Here is a 25,997-nt window from a genome sequence, read left to right as displayed (position 1 = left end):
GGTTCAGATTATAAGTAGTTCTGCTTACAAATGATTAGGTGTAGTCCCAAAGTAACTTGTTTTATGTAACTGTGTGTTGAGTGTCTAGCTATTGCTGCGCCTGAAGGAAATGTTGTCATGTGTTTAGTTTGCTATGCAACTGAATAGAGCTCAGTTTTGTGTGTGTGCGCGTGTGTGTTTGTGTGTCATGTCCATTCTCAGGATCCTTATCAGCCTCAGAAAACAGGAAGGAGAATATGACGGAGATCAGTCTCATCTGTGAAGAGAATCTGCTTGATACTATCTTCCATGCCTGTGACACCCAGCGACGAGGTAGACCCGCACAAACTCACACACACTAAAATATTCATATAGTCACTTGAAGATGTCTCGCGCATTCCAGTGTTCTTACAAACGAAATACAGCTGGACTATATCAAGTCATTGAGTGTTGTTCTCGAGGGGGAATTTAGGTGGTTGAAGTCATTTTTCAACTTTTAGCTTTCCGACCATGACATCTTTGTCCTTTTCTTTTACAAGGCAGTATTTGCAAAAAATTTTAGGAAGCGTCTGGTTTTACTGATCTGTTTATTGATTGTTAAAAAAAGTAATACCTAAGTTTTGGGATATTGAATCTTTTAAGAACTGTTGAAAATGTTTACATTTTCTTGTCAAGTGCTTTTATTCTGGCAGTTTTAAAGACATTTGTGTAAATATTTGTTTTTTTAACATTCAACTCAGGGTCTGATTATAGCGTACGTCGCCCCTCTAACCTATGCCATTCAGTGGATAGTCTGCTTTTATAGATGTTCTTCCTATCTTGTTGTACACTTGTTTTGGGGTTTGGGCATTGGTTTGGGTTTGGGCACATTTATGGGAATGTAATTAGCAAATGAAATCAAAACATTATGCATAGGTTTTCAACTAAAATGAGGTCTAGGTATTATTAGACTGCATTATATTGGAATATATTTCATCATATGGAAAATACAGCAGTAACTGCAACTGAGCCAGTGACCCTGCCCTCTCCTTATTTACCTTTTTGAAAATGGGGACCACCAAGTTTTCTGCGCCTCCCAGTTGCTTGCCATCACCTGGACCTGTTTGCCCCTTTTCTCTGGCACTGTGCTTTCACTTGTCCTGAGGAATTACATTGAATGAATGTAATTACTAGACTTTTTTGGTTGTTTCTTTTAACCGCACAACCCCAGCAGCAACCTTTTGTAAGAATCAGGTTGTGTCACCTCCAGATTTTCTGTCTTCTAGACTTGAGCAGCACATCAACAGGGCACTCTCACGGTTGTCTGGTCTTCTTGAAAATGTGTCGCGCATCTTCTTGGTCAAGCCTCATGAGTTCAGGCTTTTCACTCTCGCTATGCTTCTTTCTTAATTTCTGCCGTCTTCCAGGCAAAGTGTACGTGTCTCATATTGTGGACTACCTTCGGCACACAACCAGTCGCAGCTCAGAAGACAGTGGACTAGAAGAACTCTGCAACATGCTCGATCCAGAACAAAAAGACGTCTCTATCGACTTGGACACTTACCATGCTGTCATGAGAGAGTGGATTGATGAATGCCGCAACAATGGGTATTTCAAACAAACTATAATACATCATAAATTAAGAGTTACAGTATATTAAATACTATTATCACATAAAGTACAGTCAGATGCTCAGTTCTTCAGAGAGAAGTGTTTGAATATTTCTACACAATGTTTGAAACTGCATTTTTCAGACAATGGTGGGTGGTTTAGTTAGTAAACATCCTGGAACCTTTGAGATCAGCTGTTTGTGACGATGTATTCACCGAACTGAAGAGGCCTTATAGAAAAGTTGTGTTCAGGGCTAGTCTTTAGACGCAGTACATGCTGTGACTATCCGGCGTTGATGAAAGAGAAAATGTCGGTGATGCGTTAAACAGCTTCACGAGTCAAAAGTGCATTCATTGTTGAATTAGCAACAAGATCTCTTTGTCCGGTGTTTTTTCCCATACACATTTTTTTGTCTTGCTAAAGTACTTTTTTTTAAGCCAGAAGAATTTAAAAGTGACTGAGGACGCTGAGGTGTGGTTAAAATCTCTCCTCTTTAAAGTGGCGTGAAAAGGAGAGAACAGCTTGTATTGTCTTTTTTTTGTATAGTCTTGTGCGTTACATAGAAGAGCAACTCATCTATTGTGTTTGAGTTATGCAAGTAGATGTTGTGTAGGCGGCATGCACATCACAGCAGTTTGTCTTGGAGCCAGTTGTTTATCATCATAAAGTGCACATTGTTAGGTGTAGGTTAGTTGTACATTTGACAAGTCTTGTCCATTTTGAAGCCAAGATTTACATTTAAAGCAAAGATATATTCAACAATAATAAGATAATAATTGATCTTTAATACAATTGTCAAAATTTCACTAGCCTGGATTAGTTTACAGCTATCAAATGACTAAGAACAGTTCCAAGCCAGCGAGCTCTCTTTGCAGTATTACAGCCAGAGTCTGTATATCAAGATGACTCAGGCTGATTGTTTCAGGTGCTGAGTGTGCCAGGCACCAAAAACTAAACACTTCAGCTGAGAATTTCGAACATGTTTTCAGGAACCCCAAAGCAACACTGTAGTCCAAGCCTGTCAGAACCTAAAAAGCCGATCGTGAAAGTGAATTGAGCTCTTCCGTTTTGATGCGTGATTTTTCTGTTGTATCTCAGGCACGAAACTATAGACGACATCACTCAGGAGTCCATCAAGCTCAGAGACAGTCTGTGTGGTGAGTGGGACTACCAGCGCAAATCTGGTTGTGTTGTTTTGCTGGCATTGTCGACACATCTAATTTTGATGCTTTGTTTGTGTGCAGCTAAGAGGTCCATGCTGCTTAATATGACTTCAGGAAGCTTGGAAGGCTTTGGTGGAGACGCCTCCAGAGCAGAATTGTAAGTGTTGTGTATAATGCAGTGAAACAGAGTCCATATATTTGTAAATTTGTAATGCCATGTATTTGATTTGTGTACGTAACCTCACACACCTCCTCTTGTGGTTTACAAACCACTAACTATAGACTGATCTTTGCACAGGAGCAAATACAACATCTACAGTGACTAAGAGCAAGTGTATAATTTCATTATGAAAAACTAAAAGAACGACAGAGCTGGGCTCATACTTAGCGGGATTTGCTTGTCATGGAGTTAAACAACACCTATATGTATTTTGTATTTCACTCTTCAGTGAGACATCGGAGCTGGTGTCTTGTGTTGCCGACCTTCAGTTGAACAACCACAAACTCCAGGAAGAGGTCAGGAAGATGAAGCAGGTGGTGGAGAGCATGGAAGACAGCAACCAAAAGTTGGCAGAGGAGAATGAGGAGCTCCGCAACCAGGCCAGAATGTAAGAGCATTTGCATTGATTTTCTTTCTTTTTTTTTTGTAGCGTACAAGTTTTTGTTAAATTCCATCTCTGGTTTCATCCCACAGTACCCAGCAACTGGCCCAGAAGGAAAAGATACTAAAGGAGGAGGTGGAGGAGATGAAGGCTACTCTGAGCTGCACTGAGGAAGGCAGAGCTCGCGCCTCCGCACACAGCAGACACGTGGTCAGTCAAACAAATATAACAGCTCAGAGAGGAAAACATGCACTCTGCTAAACTGATTGAGTGCAAATTGATGACATCCGATTTTTTTTATTATAACAATTTTTTGAATGGCCCTTTGTCTATTAATGTTGCTTTTTGCACGGGCAGTGCTCACAAACTCAGTTTCTTAACAGCACTTATTGTTGCTAGGATACAAAAGTTTCTCTTCCCTCTGTAATAGCCTTTAAGTCTGTTTTAGATTGCTCTGTGAGCTTCATATTTGCTTTTCAATCCATCCATCCATTTTTCTTTACCGCTTTCCCCGTTTGGGGTCACTAGAGACAATCGCAGCTGTCATTGGGCAAAAGGCAGGTTACGCCCTGGATTGTACACCAGTCAATTGCAGGGCCGTCATATTGAGACAGTACACCAGTCACACTCATAGTCACCAGTTGACCTAATAAGCATGTGTTTGATCTAGAGCTGAAACGATTCCTCGAATAACTCGAATAATTCGATTACAAAAATTCATCGAGGAATTTTCGCTGCCTTGAAGCTTCGTTAAGTTTTTTTTTTTTTTTTTGCGTCATCAAAACTTTGGTATGAGTATAAAACACGTTTAATGTAGCTGCAGCTACCTGCTCCTCTCTCTGACACACACACGCACATGGACACACACACGCACACGCGAGCGCGGCGTGCCTCTTTTAACTTTTAGTCAGCACACAGTTGATCCGTGATCCATACGACCCAGTCGGAACACGTGATCTGGTCAAACGGTCGGCTTTTCTCCGTTCACTCTCTCCGTGTTTGCAGCTAACATAACGATAGCAGCGTCCTCTCACAGTCTCTGTCATAGACGCGGCTATGGTCTCTGTAGTCTGTGAGCGCGCTGAGATACACTTTTAACAATATACAGGCTGATAATATGAAATGTCTAATGTCTTCAAAGCTAAATCAAGACAGAACTTGTTTGTGGAATAATAATTTAGCAAATATATATTTAAAGTTTCTTAATTTCCTTATCTGACATAATGATTGATTCTGTGATTGATTCAACAGAACATAATGCTTTCTCAATTAAATGTACTGTAACAGATGTGTAGGCTACACAAAACACTATTTGTTATTTCAGCCATTAAAATGTGTTTGGCCTGTATTTTTCATCTACCTGCCGCCTTGACCAGTGAATCAGAAAGTGAATTTGGGACCCTGTCAGTAATATGGTGAGCATCATCTGCAGCTGTAGAGCAGAGGTGGTTGGCTGTAACAAGCAGGCGTTTCCATGGTAACTGCAAAGAAGCAGGTTTGTAGGGACGACCCAAGACGAGTTAAACCTTAATTAAGCAAAAGTATGATTTATTAGATTACTCGATTAATCGACGGGATATTCGATAGAATACTCGATTACTAAAATATTCGATAGCTGCAGCTCTAGTTTGATCTGTTGGAGGGAGCCGGAGAACCCGGGGAGAACATGCAAACTCTGCGGAGAACCTCCTTGCTGTGAGACAACAGCACTAACCACTGCACCACCGTGCAGCCCAATATTTGATGTTACTCAAGAAAATATCATCACAATTTTTTTAAAGGAATCGGGTTCTGGCATTAGAAGCAGCTCCAGACTTGAAATTGTACCCTCGAAAAGACTAGTAACAAGTTTCTTCTTCACCACTGTTGTTGACAAAGCTATTATAGGACGACCTGTTCTTTTTTTATTATTAAGTTGAGCCCCGAGAGGAAATGTGGTGCCTTGCTTAAGGGACCCCCAGCAGTGCTCAAGAAGTGGTCTGGCACCTCTCCAGCTACCAGACAAATTTCCATATTTGGTCCACACCAGGACTCGAACCAACGACTCACTGGTCTCTCCAGACTGATCTACTGCCACCCCAAAATTCTTGTTTGGTATTGGTCAGTTAAGGAGAAGTGAAATTGACAAGCCTGCAGTGTGAACATTTATTGAGTGAGAGCTCAGTGAGTGCAGCTCAGCGTGTCAGGTGTTGAAAACGCTGCATTAGTTTTTTATTGAAAATGGCCGCTGCCAGTGCATCAAAGTCAATATTGGACACAGGCTCTAACTCTACAATGTTTAGACTGTTTCAGCTTAGGATGGATTTTTCAAAAAAGTATGTAAGAGTGTTTTATTTTTAACAGGTTTGTGATTGGTCAGTACTCAAAGCATGGATAAGCTCATCAACAGTACTCCTATCAACATTTTCTTTAACTGTCAGTCCTATTTGATGCAGGGCTATTAGAAGTGCTGGCTGATTACTCATGTAATTACTGCCTTCTTCTGTCTTTCTTTTATTGTGTGGCTCTCTCCTGTTGTACGTTATAGGAGTATGTGTGCCTGCGTTTCAAATCTCAATACGCGAGTATAAGTCTGTCTCTTTCAATGCATGTGTGCAGATGCTCAGCTGACAGTAAACTTCCGTGTTCGATAAATTTGAACGAAATAATTGACAGCAAGAAGATGTTGCGTGCCTCATGTGCAGAGATTATAGCCCTCATCTGCTATGGGTTTAAATAAGGGCTGCATGATTAATAGCGAAAAAATCACGATCTCCATTCTCACATACATGCCGTCTCATTTCTGTTGGATGGCTATTCACATGCTCGCATTTCCCTCTGCATTAAGAAAAATCAGCTCTTTCTCCCTTTCGTGTGTGCACAGGCAGGTGAGAGTGTCTGTAATCTGTCCTGACCCCTCTCAACCTCCCCCCAACAAAATGTAATATAATTTAGATTTTTTTTAAATTTGATATACTCCCATAGGTTGAAATGTCATAAATGTCATTAAAAGTTGAAAATGTATATTTCCATGTGAAATTCCATTTTTAATGTATGTTTATTTGACAAAATGTTTAAAGCTTAAAGTCATACTCAACATACTCGCAATTAAGACTCAGAGTGGCACCCTTAAAAATATTCAGGAAGCTTAGCCCTCCATATATGAAGTCGACAACGCAGACTTCATTAGACTTAAAATACAAAACAAACTTTAATGTTCTCTTTTTTTTTTCACAATTTTTAGGCCATTGAGGTTACTTTCCTATTAACGTATATTACACAAGAGAAGATCTTTTTTGAATGAAGCATAAATTCATGTTTTTTAAATATTTTTTTTATATTTTTAGGAGAGAGAAAACCAAGGTCTCATTGGAAAGATTGCATCTCTTCAGGAAGAGGTACTTCACCAAAGGAGGTCATACTGAGGACTGAATGAGTTTTACTCATCTCTTCCAGGACAGCTTCCAAAGAGAAATTTTAAAACCTTTGTACAAATAAAGAACTGACCAGTAGCCCTAACACCCCTGTGATGTCTCCCACAGAACTTCAAGGTCACCATGGAGCTGGACGAGCTTCAGAAGAGAATATCCGAGCTGTGTGACATTAACGCTGACCTTCAGGTACCTTTTTCCAACCTTTCCGTCTGTAAGACTCTAACCATCTTTGTGCTCCCCTCAAACACTGTCCTTTGATATTTTTTCCACTTTGCACTTAGATATTAATAAGTCTTTATCAACTTTTATACATCACAAAATGAACTCTGCTTTGTAAATCTTTTCTGGGACTTGAGAAACACTGTGGTTGTACTGTGCTTTATATCCAATAAATGAACCCTTCACTGTCCTCAGGTGCAAATCCACTCTTTTGATGCTGTTTCGAGTGAGAAGGAAGCTGTAATACAAGAGGTCAGTGCCATATGTTGCTTTATTATGTATGCATCTCTTTTCAAGCCTGCAGCAGTTTTGATCATTCAATGTCATCTGCTTAAATCAAGTTACAATGGTTCAGAAAGCAGTGATTTAAAGGTCCCATATTCTGATTTCTTTGGTTCTATATGTTCTTTAGTGTGTTCTCCAGGTGTCTTATGCATGTTTCGGCACATCTATGTGCACAATTCAAAGTCCACTGAAACGCGAGTTCTCCTACCACCTCCTGTTAGCTGTAGCAATAGCCACATATGCTCGGTCCCAAGCCCCCTTCATTGAAAATGGGTTTGTGACATCACAAACCATGATGTCACTGATCCAAGCCCATTGGCTCGTTATAGCAAGCACAAGCTCCCCTTGGACTGGCTGTAGCGTTCCCAATATGGTTACCAATTAAGAGAACAGATTGGCTGACAAATCAGATCAGACTTGGCACACGTGGGGAGTATGCTTGTTTTTTTTTTGTTGTTTTTTTTTCTCTCTTCGTGGGGGATTCTGAGCGTTAGAAACACAGGCAGATGAGAGAGCCTGCATGGAGCGGCAGTACATGAAAACTGACACATTTTATAGCATTAGCGATTGTGAACATACTTTAGCAGGCACATAGAATAGATATATGAACACCCAAAGACTATATATAATATGGGACCTTTAAAGTTTCTCTCCAGAACAAAGGCTGGTCTTATGTCTTCTATCTCTTTTTATAGAAGGGCAGACAGATAAACGAGCTTAAGGCAGTTGTGGAGGAATATTCATCCATCACCGAGGTCAGTGTGTTGACATCCACTCATTCTTACTTCAACTATTACATATCCACAAACTAAGTAATTTCTCCTTTTCTTTTTAACTGCTTTGCATGTACTCCTGATCTCTTTGCCTCTCGTTTTTCTCATGCAGCACAGACTTCTTCGTGTTATGTTGCTGAATATTGTTTGCAGTAATTATTTCTGGAATCCTGATAGCACTTTTAAGTCTTACGACTAACTCTGTTATGTTTCCTCCTCTTGGATTATCTTCCCATTTACTATGGACTTATGTTGTCTTGCTGTGTCTGGCCATGTTAAGGATTTCTTATGGTGCCTGTTTGGTATCCTGGATTTGCTTAGTTTGTCAAAGCACTTTATTATCTCTTGTTTTTGTAGGTGCTTTATAAATAAAGCTATTATCATTTTTTTTTATAAAGGGCAGTCACTAAGAAAACACAAAATTCTCACACATAAAGAGTGGGTTGTCGAAGTTATCAGCATGTGCAGTTGGCATTTTGATTGTGGAGGCTGAGTGTGGGAATTTAATCACCTGCTGTCCTTCCACACTTAAGTCTTGTAGTTTGTTCAAACTGAGGAAGGGCAGACTATGTAATAGGTTGTCTGAGTCATGCTGGTTTCTCTATTTTTGATTGAAGCTGCTGAGGGCAGACAAGAGCAAGCTGGAGAACCAAATGCAGATGTTACTTCCAGATCTGGCAGGGTAAGTGAACCAGCGATTTTAGTTAATAAGGGTTTAAAGATAACTTAAGAAATGTTTGCTCCGTTCTTTTACCTCTTGATAAGCTTTGCATTTTATTATGATGTCTTTGTAACTTGTTAGCTCTGCTTGTTCTCTCAAAGGGCTGGTCTGTCCCTGTCGGTGGCCTATAGGTTGAACCAGAGTACCTCAGGATCCTTGCAGACAGAACTGGCTCTGGCACAGTCACCACTGGAGGTCAGCACTCCCTTACTCTTTCTTTTTTACCTTTTCTTTAGTCGTCTTTTTTTCTTGGTATTCTTATCCCTGGCTCCTTGTAGATCTTATTTCCTTGTTCTTTCTCCTCTCATTTACACTTAAATCCTGACATGTTTTTGGTGCATTAGTTTGGTCTCCAGAATTCCTTGCTGCTCTTCTTTGTAGCACTCTTAACTGATCACATGATCACTCCTCAGCTGACCTTCTGCCTGTAGGCAGTTCAAGAATAAAACTGAACACATCTCTTCAACAGACTGCAGGGATTCTTGCATATTTCACACACAACAAAATGTGCTATTTGAACATACGAGCAGTTATTAACATGCTGTTCACTCCAGCCTCTCTCTGATAAACAGACATGGTTTCATGTTTAGTTTTTTTCTATTCTCGCGCAATATTGCTTTCTACCAGCAGGCGCCTCATGGAGTTGACCTTTTGTCCACCACGATTAGCCTTGCCTCCCCACTGGATGAGACACTGGACAGGGAGGTGTTGCTTATGTTGCAAGGACCCAGCCCTGAACAAATGGCTCAAGAGTTCAAGAATCTCCTAAACAAACTGGTAACTAAGTGTGATCAAGTGTTTGACAGAGAAAAGACATTGACCTCTAAATTAGTGACGATGAAACTTGTTGTTTCTCTTGCATTTCACAATTTAATTCCTGCTTTCTTGTACTTTTATGAAGTATTTGAGAATTTCTATCTCATGACATGCAACCTCTTAATACCTCACAGAAAAGGGATTTCAGAGAAGAAAGTGAATCCGTCTTGTCTACAGTAAGAGGCCTGCTGGACGATCACACACAGCAGACCAATCTCCAGGTCAGAGAATCATCACACACTCCTACAGACAGGTTCACATTTGTGTTGATTGTCAGTCTATCTTTAGCACTTAATATTAAATTGTCTGTGTGCCTCCTTGCGTGACTGCAGGTATGTGTTCAAGTTGATTTCAGGCTGGAAAGGGTCATCTGTGTACTTTTTTTTTTTTGATGAGTCATGAAATTATGCAATGCAATCTCCATCTTTCTCTCGCTCCCTCCACCTGTTGCGCTCTTCTTCCATCTATCACTGCTTCTCTGCTCTTTTTTTGCTCCCTCCCACCCACTATCTATCATCTCCAGAGATCTTCCACTTATGTAACACTCCAACGGGCCCCATCCAAGCTGTTCTGTTTAGTCAGTGTGTTGTAGCATGAACACAGCCCACTCCCCTCCTCCCTCACTCCAACTTTCTGTATCTCTCTGTCTCCTTTTCTCTCTATCTCCCCTCCTGCATTGTTGCCACTCTGCATTCATTAACCACGTACTGGCAAACAGCAGTAAACATACCAAATGAGACAGAAATCATTAGTGGAGCAGAGCTGTTTGTTCTGCGTGCTTCCCAATGGGAAAGATTTTGTGTTAGTTCGAGCTGAGAACTTTTTGGTTTCATTAAAGAAAGCTATTCAGGCTGTGCAGCAGCCTGCAGCCTTTCACCTGAGCAAACCCTCTGCCATATTTGCCCACAGACCGTGCAGGCCGAGCTGGACGCAAGGCGGGGAGACTGGGCCCTCAGCCTGGACCAGCTAGCCCAGTATACAGACTCGCTGGAGAAGGAGCTTATTAAAATGGCCAGTAACATGAGGAGGTCCCGCACTGAGATACTGCACCTCTCAGTCAGGTGAGTAAATCTCTCTTTCCATAGAAGTTCAATAGTATTAGCTGTGAAAATCAGTGGGCAGTCAGAAATATACACCATTGATGTGAGTGATGTCTGAGAATTTTTCACATGAGGAAAGGAAGCTAAGATGGAAGAGGACATATTTGTAGTGGATCTTGTACATGCTGATTTAAATGCATCTTTAAAAAGCTCGGACATAGATTTTTTTGAGGCGGTGTTGCTTTTGTGCTGCAGTTATCTCACTGGCTAAATCAACCCACAGGCAGAGCAATGCAGTACATGTTCTTGTGTAGAAATGTCATAGTGAAGCTTTTGAAGGAGATAACAGTTGGAGAGCTAGAACCCCAGCAGAATCAGTAACAACTTCTTTTTTTTTTCTAGCAGTGAGCTATTGATGTTGGCTGGTGAGCTTAGCTGAATTTTCTTAGATTTCAGTATTCTGAGTGTCACAAGTGACGTGTGCAACCCAGACGGTGTTTTTTTTTTTCTCCCTTGCCATTATATTTACTTTCTGCACATTGTAAAACTTTCAAAACTGTAAACATAGAACACCTTCTGAAGTCAGAGCCCTACTTATGGGAGTATGTCTCAGTTGGGCAGTCAGTCATGTAAGAGGGGAAATGTTCTGTCAATCATCTGACCTCAGTGACCCCCTGAGGGCCCGCCCCTTTTGCTCTGGCCAAAAAATGGACTTCATTCTGAATCTTCATGGATGAGATTGCCTTGTGCAGTGTGTGTGTATGTGTGTGTGTTATTCTGCGTGTTCATGGAGACGGCCATCCCCTTCAGATATATAACAGAGCTAATGGGATACAAAATCACACCAGAGAAGGAGAACTGGTCAGGCTGTCCAGCTGGGATTTAGGATGCTCAGTTACCAGGGGAAAACTTATGAACTTTAATCCTGTAGGGGAATAAGAAAACTGGAAAAAAAACTCGCTGTAGCTTAGGTTTTGACGACTTTTACTGGAGTGGGTTAACACACTCTTCAGAGTGAAACTGGATTACCAGACAGTAGTAGGTTTGTAGGACACAAGTTTGATGTCCTGTGGAAAGTCAGAAATTAGAAGGTTGGGCCGGGACAGGATTACACAACAGTAAAGTGAAGAAACTGTTACCGGGCCAGTCGGAGAACTGGCGCTGGTCACCCTGGGCAACAGAATGGGACACTGCATGGGCCTGCGGATTGGGTACAGTATGTCCACTGTACTCTCTTCCAGGATATCTGTGCTTATGTTTTTTTTTTCTTTTTTTTTCTGGATAGTAAACAGCTTGTCTTCTTTGTGTGGTTCTCCCACATTTTTCTTAAAAAAAAAAAAAACACAACATACTCCCCCAGCTGTTTATTTTAACAGGGTTATGCTTTCTTCCATGCAGGGTGCAGGAGCAGGAGAACCAGAAGCGCCAGCTGTGCGAGGAGATCGAGCAGCTGAAGACACCTCAGGACAGCAGAGAGGCCTCATGCCAGACACCTGTGCCAGATGAAGAGGTCAGAAAAATCAGGCTGCTCAGACAGCTTCACATTGAAAACCTTTGATGAATAATAATAATAATAGGAAATAACATCTCAATCTGTAATCAATTTATTTTGGTTTTAGAAATACGTTTCCCCTACAAGGTGTCACTGACATGAAATAAGATTATGTTGGGGATACATTCTAGTTCATTATTAGAAATCATGTTTTGTATTAACATTCAGTTGCCACAATAAAAGGAATATTGGAGGGTTTGCTTTGAAAGAAGTGCCAGAATTTGTACTGTATTCAGACAGATGGAGAATCTGGTAGAAGAGAGCTGAGTTAGAGTTGGCGGCTGAAGTGGACATGTGCACCCACGCACGCACACACACGCATACACACACAAACGGAGAATCAGATGCGACCACACACCTACGCACCGCTACTAGCATAAAAATGCACTGAGGCATGTTTGAACATTTCCATTAGAGCACTATTGTTTTAGTGTCTCTGAGAACAGAGATTTGCATACAGTAACAAGCTTTTACAAATATTGTTATTCTCAATGTCACCCTGTTTCAAGGAACAGCTACTAAAACATTTATCATGATAGTTCTTGCATGTTTTGCTAACAGAATTATAAACAGACTTTGACTTTATCCCTTTGTCTGGTTCTGTGTCATCATCCAGTTGTATTGTGCTTTACGGTTTGATTCAGCCAGTGCTTTGGACAGCTGCTCTGCATCTCACCTTTGCACGCTTTTTAGTGAGACATTGTCCATGTGTTGCTTTCTTTTGTTAGCCTGGAGATGACTTGGACTGGGATGAGGAGTTTGCCCTTCAAGACTTCCTAAAGAATGAGTTAGCAGAAAGGAATTGCAAAGAACAGAGCGGGCAGACGAACAGCAAGCCGGTGGAGACGGCGGAAAAATTAACGGACAGAGGTGAAGAGGAGGAGGGGGAGGAGAAGTGGACTGTGGTAGACTCAGCAGGAGAGGGAGAAGTGAGGGACACATCCACTCCCCTGTCTCTTCCTCCTGCAGAGTCCAAGCTTGGGCATAGTGCAGCAGGAAATGGTCAAGGTGAGTAAAGGACCATACAGTAGCTGACAAACGAAGCACCATTTTAAATACATCATTTAGAATGCTCTATTGCTATAAGTACTTTTTTCCCACAAAACATAATCATACCACTCTCCCTTAATGCATGCATTTATTTTAGAAAGGCTTTTAACAAATTCAAATCTGTGATGTTATCTCTGTAAATTTTAAGAGCTTCCCTAAGCCTTATTTAAATCCAGTATATAGCGGAGCTAACCTCGAGCTAAGAGGAACCTCATAAAGCCAAACCAAATAGGGCTAAATATAATGTTTTTGTAGCCCCATTGGACCCAGCTCAATCTCTTCCTAACTTTGGATCGCTTCTCAGTAGGATTAACAGTAGAAATAAGCATTGAGCCATCCTTATCGTATCTCCCCTTAGCGCAGTAGAAATTCAATAAAAGTTGGAATTCTAAAAGTTGAGTTGGATTTTTCTCTAATTTAATGGAATTTTCTGTCGCTTTATGCAAGCTTTAGCAATATCAGCTTCAGTTTGTGTTGGCATTGCAGTAAACGACAACTCAACGGCATGCTGCCTTTAGTTGATTTGTCATGGATAAATGAATTCCTTCATCAAATATTTCTATGTTTTTCTTACCTGGAGGTAATGTTTATCAAATCAGCATTATGAGGAAGAAAATGATATGTAAATGTTTTGATACTGCCTCCTTACTTCACTCACAAAGGAGATAAACTCTGAGTGTTAAAGTCTTATGTTGATGTCCGGAGAGAGAGTAATGTGTGTAGTTTACCCCCTGGATTAATCCATGAGGCCACTCAGCCACCCTTGACACACCAGTATGGTACACACACACACACACACACACACACACACACACTCTGTAAGGATGCACACACTCCAAGGCCCCTGGGAGTAGACCCCTGCCTTCTATGGATGTTGGGGCCATGGTCTTATAAAGGTTGTATGAGAGAGTGAGTGTGTTTGTGGTTTCTACACAGTATGTGAAATTCTCTCTTCCTCAAGGTCCTTGTATGGCAAGGTGTACGACCGGTCTGAGGCAGAAGTAAGCCCAGTAATCCCTCATTCCTCTGCTTGCATGAGCGGCTGACTGAAGGAAAGACAGAAAACGAGAGTGTGAATGTGGTCATTAATGCCACCTTAGCCATGCATGGTATTTTAACCTCTCTGGCCCTCCCCCAGCTCAAAGCCTTGCATAATAGAAAGTCTGACCCTTTTATGGTAGATATAAGGGGGGTTATGTGGTTCTTTACCTTTAGAGATAAATGAGACAAGGTTTCGGGTTTAAAAAATGTTTTTACAATGTTTCTACCCAATTTTTTCTTCTGTCATTTTTCCTGAACAGTTTTTTTAATCTATCCCATCTTCTCTGTATCTGTTGCAGACTCTACAGTCTGCACTGAGCTGGATCCTGAGATGAACTGTCAGCAGGTAGAACTAGATTGGTTGTATAAGAGTGTTGAGTGTTAAGCTTTGATTTGGCATATAATTTTTTTTCATTTGATAAGCACACATGTAAGGACTATTATCTTTCAAGTGGTAATAACGTTGCATTGCAGTTTCATCATGAAATGGTATATTCTGAATTCTTGAGGAGAGGGGGACTTAACTTCATAAAATGTTCTTTAAATTGCTGGATCTACCGTATAAGTCTCTTCCTCTGATGGATACAAAAAAAATGTTTGCACAAGTTTATAGTTTCATGGCTAAAGATGATGAACAAAACTATATTTACATCCTGACTTGTGAAATATTACCTTCTGTGGAAACAGCATGCCCCCCCCAAAATTGCTCTTGTTCATTGACATGTTCTCAGAGACTGAGGAAGCTCAGTTTGTAGGGACTTGGGTTGGCAACTGGAGGGTTCAAGTCCCGATTCCATAATATGGATCTTGGTCTGGTGCCTTGAGAGGTGTCAGGGCACTGCCAAGGTGCCCTTGAGCAAGGCACAGAAGACCCAACCCCTCTGCTGGTGTTGCAGTGTGTAGCAGCCCCACTCTGACATCTCTGAAAGTCTCTCCACTAATGCATGCATGTCCATGTTTGTGCATGTGTGTAAGGCCTAAGAGTGTGAGAAGTATGTCTCTCAATACCAGAGTGTAAACCAGAATTTCCCTCAGAGGATTAATATATATACAATTCTAATTGTTAAAACAACTTTTGTTATGAATTATATTTCAAGGTATGTAAAAACTGACCTCAACGAGGATCAGGATCTTAGGATTTGCCATTTGTCTTCAACTGGCTGAAATAACGTTATGATCTTGAGGGATGTTTTTGGGTTGACAACAGGAAATAAGGACTTAAAGTGAATTAGAAGACTTACAAGAAATCCAGCTATGCTGCACTATAACATGTAAAACCACAACTGTTATTTAGAAAGCAGTAAAAGTGACTGACTCTTGGTAGTTGAAGTCCTTATGTGGGATGTTTCAATCTCTGGTCTGAACATTTAATACTGAGGAGCACTGGGGCAATACGCTGAATCCAAGCCTGTTAAGAGGCCAACTATAGACTCATTGAACTGGGCAGCTGCCAGGAGTGACCGCTGTATCACTGTATTGTCACCAAAAAGCAGAACAGTACCAAAACAGATTTAGTGTTTAGCTTACCTTCCCTGTCTTTGCTGTTTGGGGGAATATTACCTTATACTTCCTTTGCAGTGGTGAGAAGGAAGTAGGTTTGAATCAGGTTGAATAGTGACAAGAGAGAATGAATCTTCAAAAAACTAACTTCAGCTGCTTTGCAGATTTAACCTACCACGTACAACTTTTATATACCTATTATTACATGCAACTATTTGCTCTTGCATTATTTTGATTGATTTTATACTGTTTAACAACCACAAAAACTTTCAGCAGAATATTAGTCTTAAATTACTTGTTTATATTTTTAGGTAATATTTAATGTTTATCTGTACCATGAGAGCACAGTCTACCAAAGTGACATTCCCTGTGTGTTAAACATACCTGGCAAATAAAGCAGATTCAGATTCTGAATGGTAATTCATAAGATGCTCATTTAGTTCGTCTTTTTGTTGCATCTTTTTCCCGTTCTCTCATTTGTTAGTCAATGAAGTTACTAGAAGGAATTATTTTGCAAACTGACCATGTTGAGGAATGATTGGACTGATTTTTAAAAAATCTCAGTTCCAAATGTCACATAGGAGAGTTTCTTTAAGCTCCATCAATGAGAGAGGCTTTGCAAACACTCCTTGTTGTGGAAATATACAAAGTCTAAAAGGATTACAAATACATACTACAATAATAAATATTGAAATGAATGGGAAGCAATGACTGCTGATTTGTCATTAATTGTAGAATATGCAAAACCTCTAATGTTTAACCAATTAGCATACATAATATAATAACTCAAACAGAAATTGTATTTACACTCTTTTTAAGTTATAGCTCCATCTAAGACTCTTCATGATCTCCATTTCTGCTATTTGCCTAGCAAATAGCTCCCCACATTGTCCCTGTGCTGAAGCTGCCTGCGTGCAGACTGCAGGCTTGTGTTGAAGCTCTATACGTCCTCATATAGAATGACCGTAATGAAACTTATGGCTCACACTCGGGTAGAAAGACAATGGACTTTCAGTTATTGTCTGTGGAAGAGGTTATTCATCTGCATTGCCAAATAAAGAATAGAAATCCACATCGCTCCAGATCAATAATCATGCATTATATACAAGATGACTACATCACTTCATACACTGCACCATTAGTCTTAATGTCTGCCACCTGCTCTCATCAATGTTGGATTCATTTTAGCCTGTGAGCGTTTGACAAGTAGCTTGTGTTTTTCATCATTTCAGCAGTCATTATAAAGCTTTTGTGTTCCTTTGTAAATGACAGTAATTGGTGGTCTTTCCAGCTGTTCGTCACTGACGGAACAGATGATTTGTGCTTTCTGTCAGCTGTTAGATTTTTTTTTTTTTTCTCTGATTTAGCAATTTCCTCTGAGCTGCCAAGGACTGTTTCTATTGACTGATTGCTGGCTTGCTGTTTCGTTTATGGTTTTTGCGTGTCGCCTATTTGATCTCTTATCCCCTTTCCTTTTTGAATAATTTCTCATTTTTTGTGGCTGTGTGTTTTGCAGGAAGAGGCGGCAGTGCCATTGAGCGCCCACTCACAAGCTGTCAGCATTACACACCCAGAGGCGGATGCTCTTTCTGATCTTTCCCACTCTGAGAACAGTAAGATCTCTACCCCCCCTCTAGTCAATCCACATTGAATGTTTACATCAATCAAAAGGTCTGACTCATTTCCTGACTCACTCGGTAGATTGTCTGAGAAAAGAAGAGTTGACTTCAACCTGATAAAGGTCAAACTCTGTGAAATATCACAGTACCTACTAAGAGTTTTCATTGTTTTCCATTTTCCTAATCTTGATTGCCATGACTGCAAAAAAACACATGAACAGAAACAAATGTAACTGAATAGAAAAGCCTTTCATGTTTTCTGAAGACATTTTCTTCTACCTGAAGTGCTTTAAGTGGATTAAAAAAGTGTTTCAAAGAAGTTGTCCATTATGCACAGTTATTTTATTCTCTTTACCCTAAGTGTGCATTATATATATATATTATACATTTTATGTTATATTTTATGATTAAAATGCAGAATATGATCAACGATGTGATTCAAAGTTGTATGCACCCACAATCACAACGCTCATACATCAAACTAAGTTTCTTTACAGAATTGTCTCTTTTTGTTGTTGTTGTTTCAGCAGATGCAGAGGCTCTTGAGACTGCAGAGTCTCACTCCTCTGATCCGGAACAAAATGCGAGCAGCTCCCCTGAAAAAGACCAAACACTAAGTTGCAACTCTCCCACTGAGGCCACGATGGTTCCCTCCAACAGTACATCGCCAGAAGCAGACGAAACCATAACCCAGGAAACAAGGTGAGTTGGGAAGTTAAATGCAAACGATAAATTAGGGACGTTATCAGAGTATAACAGCCTATCCAACGGCTTGTGACGCGAGCGGCCGTCAGCGACAAAATCAGTCTGATTCTATTGTTTGCTATTGGAGTGTCCTAACCGCTCACCAGCGACGCGGCACGACGCAGGCGTGCCGTTGGTACCCTGGCACCCTGTTTCTTTTTTCCTGTCAGCCGCGGACAGAATGAAGAACAAGGTAGGAGACGGCTCTACAAGGCACAAACACTGGCTTTTCTCTGTGTGTAAATGTTATGCTTTGACTTATTTTCGGCTCACCGTGAGCCGTTTATTGACTGGCCTTTGTTGTGATTTGGGTCAACAGCTCCTAAATACAAAGCACAACACTTCAGTTTGCCCACCTTCAATACAAAAGCACTATATGGTTTATGTTTGCAAGAGAAAACAGAAATTCGCTGTGCAAAAAATTGTTTATTTAACAGATGCAGTGTGACCAGCCAGCGCGTGATGCGCGATTCAACAGGATTATATAATGCTCTCTAAATCGTTCTTATTTCCTGTTACAAATGTGACGTAATAACACCTGAAAAAATAATTGCAGAATTAAGAGACAGCCAACTGTATAATAGAAAGTATTGAACACTTTGAGCAGTTTATGTTAATTAGAAACAAACCCGGGCTGCAAAAGCAACTGTCCTTGTATTTGTTTTGTTTTTGATGAAGTCTGTGCTCTCTAGAACACTTACCTTTACCCACAGACACACCTGTTCAGTGTGTTTTTAAATGGGCAGATCTTGTCTAAAGCTGATGCTTCTGCCGTCGGGAATTATTCCCCTGCCTAACTTGGCATCCCGATCAATATGAGCCCTAGCTGCTAGATTGTAGCTGGAAGGCCATATCAGTAGTCGTGTTGGTCACAGTTGAAGACACCATTATACTGAGTGATGTCATTTTCCTGTGACTTGGTTCACATTTGGTAGTCAAATGGGTGTTTTCCCCTCTGTGGGAGGAGTGTTCAGTCGAATACACATCTCTGCAGCCATGCTTTGCATAGGCACCGTCAATCTACAAAGGCTGTTCCTCATCTCTGTCAATGTTTCATGCGCGGTTGTGTCTAACCAGACGCATAGAAATTATATCTTGTATATACACTTTTGAAAGATTGAAATGGAAAGTGTTGACTGTTGACCTTTGACCTTTTAACCTGTGGTTAGCATCCAGCCGACCAGTGAGGGTCGAAAGGGAGAAGAAGAGAAAGAAGGCGAGGTGGACTCGAGCACTGGGGCCATGAGCCGTACTAAGGTAAGGTTAGCAGCAGAGGGGAAGTGTTTTAATGCATGACGGGACGCAACTTCCTGTTTCTCTTCAGCACAGACCTGCTTCCTCTTCAGGGCCCTATTTTTTGCTCTTTAATCTGCCTCTTAATGTTTTTCCTTGCGTAGATACTGTAGTGTCTTGGAATTGGGGTGGGTGGCTGTGGGCAGGGCAAGTGCCTCATCCCATGTGAGGAACAAAGGAGATTTATGTGAAAAATCAGTGAATTTGTAACAAAGTAATAAGATGGACTCCCCTGTGCTCTACAACATAGAATAAATTCGATGCAAGTACTTTAGTGCTTTCATCATGGCCCACTGGGATTGACAGTGAAGGCATCGGTAAAATATGGCTTTCTATTAATTTAACTGATTAATTAGAAATTGCAAAAAAGTAAAGTCACTGCGAGAAGAATTACATCGTAAACATTGGAAAACCATTTTTAAATTGTAGCACCCGAGGAGGACTGTTGAATGAAGACACCAAATGTTGTTGGTTTGGAATGTGATGGATTTCCTTTTTCACTGATGTAAAATGACTTTTTAGTCTCCTTAAGCTTTGTGTTCAGTGAACTGGTACCTCCATCCTATTTAGAGCAGTGTCAAAGCGGATATTATGCACACTCATTACACAATATCCCATTGCATTACTCAGAACACTCACCTTGTTCCATTGTGTGTATCCGTGTGTGTCCACACGACTGTGTGCACTCAGTCCGCCTCCACTACTTCGCACTGTGCCGGTGTTAATGTGTTCTCTTAGCACCCCTCTCAGCCGCACACACACTTTCACGAACAGAGCTGCAGGGCTCTCCATGAAGCTCGACATTATATAAGAAATCTGCCCAATCTTTCTCTTGAACACTCTTTACAGCTTAGAAAGCATTTCACTGCCATGGGACAGGTACGCTACATGTCATGACTGTATGGTCTTTTTGAATCGGTGCCTTTTTTTTATGGGGTAGTGTGGACCAAAAAACGATGGTCCGAGCCATGTGCCTTTTTCTCACCCTCTACCTCTACCTCGTTCTCTTCCTTTACTTTTGTCCACCTCAGAGCCTGAGCAGGGACCAATCGGTTGACAGAACAGCAACAGAGGACAGGTGAGTGACTCACTGTTAGCAAACCTTCTGAACTGGTACTCTTTCACACTGTTTAACTTACCAAAAGTGGCAATGACTCTCTGTTAATATAGAAGTGTTTCGTCTACATCGACTGTAAAATGTTTTTTTATAGATGTATACATTGACATCATGGTTTGTATTTGGATTTTTTGCAAATTCTAAATGATCTTGTTTGGATGCGTCCCAGCACGTGTCTTCTGCCAGTGTTAGTGGAGGAGGAGGAGAGTGTGCTGGATAATACAGCTGAGATACCAACAGTAACAGGCAGCATGGAAGGTAAGATGATGAACTCTCCAGTTTGTGTGTGGAAGAGGATATTTCTGTGCTGACTGTTTGTTTACGCCTTTGTACATCTAAGTGTAAGTTTATCCACCCACACAATTCCTCCTTCCAGGAACAGAAAAGCTCACCAGCAGTGGAGCGACCACCCTCTCTGACAGCAGCTCTCCACAGTCCCGGTCATCCATCACAAATGCCAGCCAATCAGGGAGTGGCATGAGCAGTGTGACCTCTGACCCAAGCCAATCAGAAGATAGCTTAGCAAAAAAGGACTCCGTCCCCCCGGGTGGCAAAAATAAGAAGGAACTGGTAAGACCTGCTCTACTCCCACTTTCTTCTTCCAGGAACTCTTGGTTTATTATCTGCATTTATTAAGATTGAAAATGATTTGAAGGCCTTTGCTTGATAACTTGAGTGTTACAAAAGAAATTCGGGTTTAAAGTGTAACTGGGAAACGAAATGACAATAAAAACAAAAAAAAAGACAGCTTTTTACATGTAGAATCTAGCTTTGGATCAGTTTTATTCAGTATCATGCAGAATATTTTTATCAGGATTCAGTTTCCTTGACAATGATGAGATTGTGCCTTTAGTGCCTTCCATCATCATGAAATGCTGTCTTACCGGCTTTGCAAGTGTGTGTGCGCTTTAAACGGAGAGAGAAGGAAGCTTGAGTGAACAAGTCCTTTTTTCTTTTTTTTTTTTTTCATACTAAGAACCCGCTTGTTCAACATCATGAGCCAACCCCAATACCAGCTGCTTTCAATCTTAACTTTTTTTATGTAAAGACTGTTGGAGAGGGACTTTAGGAAGTGAGCGAGTAAAAGAAGCAGGATGGATGTTGAAAGCAATGTGAGCATGGAGGATTCAGAGTTAAAAGGAGAGCATACAGAGGAGACAGAGCAGAGAAATGCCATAATCTCTGTCCAATCCCTGCAGGAGCTTTCACACAGCATGGAGGATATTGAGGAAAACAAAGCTCAGGGGGGAGAAAGTGAGACCAAGGTGGCAAATGAGAAGGAATGTAAGTGTTTATTAGTGCTGCAATGTTGTATACTAAATGTGACTTGTGTTATTTATTAACTTTGTTTACTTGTCATTCTACATGGTAATGGCACCAGTTGGCTAGGTACTTTTCATGCTCTTACACCTCATCATGTTCCTTTCTAGCTGAGACTTCAACTTTCTCTGACACAAGCGATAGCGCCAAAGAGGACGGGAACAGGTAAGAGCGAATAATGATAATAAGACAACTGAACACTAGAACCGTTTATGACTGATGAATTATATGACTTGTAAATAAATTCATAAAACTCTCTTCATAATTGTTCTCTCAAAATCTGCAGCCTGTCGCCTAATGATAAGGAGATTGAGGTATGTATCAATTTTGATCTTTCTGCTTCTTTTTAAATATGGTAGCAACAGTGAATAAAGAACTGTTTTTGTACTGATTTTTAAAATAAAAAGAACATAATTGACTGTCATGTTTTGGATACACAGTGTTTTGCGTGTTAAATCTTGTTCATGTGGCTTAGGCGCTGTGTTCATGTAGCACTTTCTCCGGGCAGAAAAGCGCTTGTCGTGCGCTTGGGAGCGCTTGCATCAAGCGTTTGTGTATTGGAAACAAAAACGCTGCATGTCCGTCTCGTCTCTATGACAACAGTCTGCTCACAATGGCTTTTTATACTCTGTTTTTTATTTAAAACCTCTTTACTTTACTCTTTTACTGCCAGTTTAGCTAAGTGGAAACGCAGAGCTCTTCGCTGGTTATCTCATTAGAAACGGTGTATTCACGTAGTAGGCAATAACGAGATAATCAAACCTGGCAGGGACGGCCACTTCTATATCTCTACTGCGTTGGATTGCATTTTTCTGTTTAACTGGTAAATGTTAATACGGTTGTGAAACCGAGATGGACGCCCACATCTTGAAGTAGCTGACTGTTTCCGAGGTAAACACTGTGTCCCTTTTCTTAGCCCTGTCTGTTGCATCAACACAACCCTGCATACATCCATCAGCTCCTGAGTGAAGTCACACAACGCGAGTTCAAACACGGTAGTTTGACGAGCGGCAGCCTAGTTGGCTTTAAACTAAATCCAACTAATTAAAACTTAACTGAATTAAAAACAAAAAAAGCCTAAATGAAATAAAAACTAATGAAAAATCTAAAACTATTCTAACAGTCTATCACAATCTAAAGGTGTTTTACAAGGAAGTGCAGGAGTTTCCTTATTTATTTGCTATGCTTTTGCTGCCTGCCACGATGATAACACTATCTTGTGTCTCGCAATTGATACCAATACCTTAAAAACTTTTGAGAAATGTTAAGATTGTTTTTTTTTGGCACTCTGAGGACAGAGAAACATAGCTAACAACTATTCAATATTCTGCATATCCATAAAAAGTGTTTTTCTCACATGTTTTACATTTCCAGCGTTTTACTCTCTGTAAATCATTGTTGTGGAAATGGTAAACAAAGGCACTCTGTTGGTGTGCTGTAAAATGCTTCATCTGACACTGAACCGGAGGTGGTCGAGCAAGTATTAAAAACACATTTAAAAGTAGTCAGTCTTTATTTGTCTATAGCCTCAATTCATAATAAATGTTATCTCAAGACACTTTGAAAGACCAGATGAAAGACCTTACTCTTTGTTATCCAACAAAACAAGATTTATCCGTGATGATCACAGCACCAATAAGCATTTATCAAAGTACAGTGGCAAGAAAAAACCCATCCTTTTAACAGGCTTAAAAGTTGAGCTAAACTCATGTTGAACAGTCATCTGCTACTTTGTTGGGCTTGGGAAGTTAGATAGAGGAAGAACGATGTCCATAACACTTGTAAAGCATTAGAAGTAACAGCTAAGTGTGTTAATATAAATAACGTTAGCATGGCTGTCGCTCTGAGATTCAGTCTTCTACCTGATGGTCCTGTTTACATGTGTATGTAATATAGAGGCATCAGTATTATGTCTTCTTCCTTGTCTCTTCATGTTTTCAGACGGAGTTTCAGCGCCTTGCATTGGGCTTCAAGTGTGACATGTTCACCCTGGAGAAGAGGCTCCGGCTGGAGGAGAGGTCACGTGACCTCGCTGAAGAGAACGTGCGCAGAGAAGTGTCCAGCTGTCAGGGCTTACTGCAGGTCAGTCTCCATGTTTCATATTTTGCAACTTCATGCAAATAAGTAGCTTGAATTCAGCTCCTAACAGTTCATATAATCATCTTGCCATGTTTTCTCCGTTTAGGTATTGGTTTGACCCACCTTTCACACACCCATAACTGTAAACCAAAGAGTAAAAGTTGGACAGTTACCATGCCACACTATTACCTGGCTCACACTGCAGCAGTTTTAAACCCTTCTATTCTGGTAGCATCACACACATAAGGAGAATCTCAATCAACATTATTTTCCATAATCTCAAGCATGCATGCTTTCAAAATCTTTGCACATCACATACTGCAGGGTTTTACTAAGATTTATTGGCCTGGCAGAGCAAAGCACCACCTTGTGTGATCTCATAGAGCTAAAATGCTTTATGTAGAGAGGAAAAACTCCAGTGCACATAATGTGGGTTGTGTCACCAATCCTGACTACCGTTTACCATCTCCCCTTGTCTCTTGTGGTTATTGTAGTCATACATGACTTAGGCCAGACTGATGTAAAGATTGTTGTCTAGATTTTATAGTGATGTTGTCCTTGTTTGTTTTCTTCTTTGTGCTTCTACTGCAAAGCCAATTTTAAATGTTGTAATAAATCATTTTAAAAATGTCGACAATCGCATATCCACATCAATGAATTTTCCTGTAAATGTAAGGTAATTCGTCTTGATGTAAGGAATCTCATATTTAAAATAATTCCTCATGACCCAGGCTCTGATTCCCCTGTGTGAGGATGACAATCAGTCCATGGAGATCATCCAGAGGCTCCAGAAGAACCTGGATATCCTCACCCAGTCCATGACCAGGGTGTCCAGTCGCTCAGAAATGCTAGGAGCCATTCACCAGGTCAGATAATGTGTCCGTGGGTAGGATTATTAACATCTGTTTCACATGGGAAGCACAATATTAGATTTTTGTAACCCTCAGATACACTGATGTATTTCAACACGTTTTGATTAATTTCAGTGTTTTAAATTAAATTTTAGCCACCTATTTGGCTGTTTTATTGATACAATTGTGCCTACTGTAATTGTGATGGTCAGCATACTGTTGCAGTGAGGAAATGCAGTGATTTTTTTTTTTTAAGGACTAAAAAAAAAAAAAAGGAACTTACTTGGGTAACGCGCCAGATTTATTGTATTGCACTATTCATTGCAACATTTCTAAAAGTATAGCATACTGCCACCTGCTGTATTAGAGTGTGAACTGATCTGAATGATATAATTTGGATATTTAAGAATAAGTGAAGCATGATTTCAAGAAGTGTGCACATTTTATTTTTAAAAGGTGATATTGATGATTGCTGCTGTTTGTATTGTCATACATAGTATTCACAGTTTTGCTGTGCATAAAGTATGAACTTAACTAACTTCATTTTCTTGTGAATTTGGTTGTGATGTCAGGAGAGTCGTATTGGTAAGGCTGTGGAGGTGATGATCCAGCATGTGGAGAACCTGCGGAGGCTGTACACTAAGGAGCATGCAGAGCTGCTGGAGCTGAGAGAGACGCTCATGCAGAATGAGAGGTCCTTTGGATCCTCAACTGGAGGAGGTAAGGAATGCTGAGCATAAAAACACACATTGCATATTTTGACCAAGGCTGTGCTTATAGTGTTGTAGTTATCTTTTAAAGGGTACAATAGACATTTTCCTCTAAAACCAGATGATTTAATTATAAAGTAGTAAAGGCACAAGTAACATCAAGTATTAACATTTAAATTAATACAAATGTGAATGTAGATAGACATTTTTCTGCAGTGTTCAGGTTTGATTATCACTTTAAAATCAGCTCATATAGTAGAAATATTGTTATCCAACTCCACCATGTGTGTTTAAACAGTCAGGATATAACTGTGTGTCAATATCTGAATATGCTCAGTGATGGTCCAGCAGACAGCCCACCTCTGTAAAACTTTCATTGTCTTTCTCAGAAGATTTTCGTGTCAAGAAGCAGCCAACATCTCAGTACTACAAGGTCAGTTGTGGCTTCAAATGAATCTCTTTAAATTGGTACTACTGGATAATGTATGTTTAGAAGTACATTATTATTATTTTTTTTTTC

At 40.4% G+C, this 25,997-nt stretch overlaps 1 protein-coding gene across 4 annotated transcripts in view; it reads left to right on the top strand.

Moving 5' to 3' along the window:
* lrmp (lymphoid-restricted membrane protein) overlaps nucleotides 1-25,997 on the top strand; it is a 32,464-nt gene that overhangs the window by 1,517 nt on the left and 4,950 nt on the right. For 3 of the 4 annotated variants that reach the window (XM_079335185.1, XM_079335186.1, XM_079335187.1), the window contains exons 3-33: nucleotides 202-312; nucleotides 1,386-1,566; nucleotides 2,668-2,726; nucleotides 2,814-2,889; nucleotides 3,182-3,340; nucleotides 3,427-3,544; nucleotides 6,661-6,711; nucleotides 6,856-6,933; nucleotides 7,162-7,218; nucleotides 7,947-8,006; nucleotides 8,642-8,706; nucleotides 8,847-8,940; nucleotides 9,373-9,522; nucleotides 9,696-9,782; nucleotides 10,471-10,622; nucleotides 12,000-12,111; nucleotides 12,882-13,161; nucleotides 14,544-14,590; nucleotides 17,261-17,357; nucleotides 17,891-18,065; nucleotides 19,277-19,364; nucleotides 20,432-20,478; nucleotides 20,687-20,775; nucleotides 20,894-21,087; nucleotides 21,717-21,801; nucleotides 21,948-22,002; nucleotides 22,124-22,151; nucleotides 23,779-23,919; nucleotides 24,648-24,782; nucleotides 25,340-25,487; nucleotides 25,867-25,910. In XM_079335185.1, coding sequence (XP_079191311.1) covers nucleotides 202-312; nucleotides 1,386-1,566; nucleotides 2,668-2,726; nucleotides 2,814-2,889; nucleotides 3,182-3,340; nucleotides 3,427-3,544; nucleotides 6,661-6,711; nucleotides 6,856-6,933; nucleotides 7,162-7,218; nucleotides 7,947-8,006; nucleotides 8,642-8,706; nucleotides 8,847-8,940; nucleotides 9,373-9,522; nucleotides 9,696-9,782; nucleotides 10,471-10,622; nucleotides 12,000-12,111; nucleotides 12,882-13,161; nucleotides 14,544-14,590; nucleotides 17,261-17,357; nucleotides 17,891-18,065; nucleotides 19,277-19,364; nucleotides 20,432-20,478; nucleotides 20,687-20,775; nucleotides 20,894-21,087; nucleotides 21,717-21,801; nucleotides 21,948-22,002; nucleotides 22,124-22,151; nucleotides 23,779-23,919; nucleotides 24,648-24,782; nucleotides 25,340-25,487; nucleotides 25,867-25,910 — 3,263 coding nt within the window. The remainder of the gene's footprint in view (nucleotides 1-201; nucleotides 313-1,385; nucleotides 1,567-2,667; nucleotides 2,727-2,813; nucleotides 2,890-3,181; nucleotides 3,341-3,426; nucleotides 3,545-6,660; nucleotides 6,712-6,855; nucleotides 6,934-7,161; nucleotides 7,219-7,946; nucleotides 8,007-8,641; nucleotides 8,707-8,846; nucleotides 8,941-9,372; nucleotides 9,523-9,695; nucleotides 9,783-10,470; nucleotides 10,623-11,999; nucleotides 12,112-12,881; nucleotides 13,162-14,543; nucleotides 14,591-17,260; nucleotides 17,358-17,890; nucleotides 18,066-19,276; nucleotides 19,365-20,431; nucleotides 20,479-20,686; nucleotides 20,776-20,893; nucleotides 21,088-21,716; nucleotides 21,802-21,947; nucleotides 22,003-22,123; nucleotides 22,152-23,778; nucleotides 23,920-24,647; nucleotides 24,783-25,339; nucleotides 25,488-25,866; nucleotides 25,911-25,997) is intronic. The other variant, XM_079335184.1, reaches the window with a different exon arrangement.

This window comes from Symphodus melops (genome assembly GCF_947650265.1).
Source record: "Symphodus melops genome assembly, chromosome: 22".
In the NCBI taxonomy this organism is placed as follows: Eukaryota; Metazoa; Chordata; class Actinopteri; order Labriformes; family Labridae; genus Symphodus; species Symphodus melops.
Note: the sequence above shows the minus strand (reverse complement) of the source record. Positions and strands in the feature narration are given on the sequence as shown.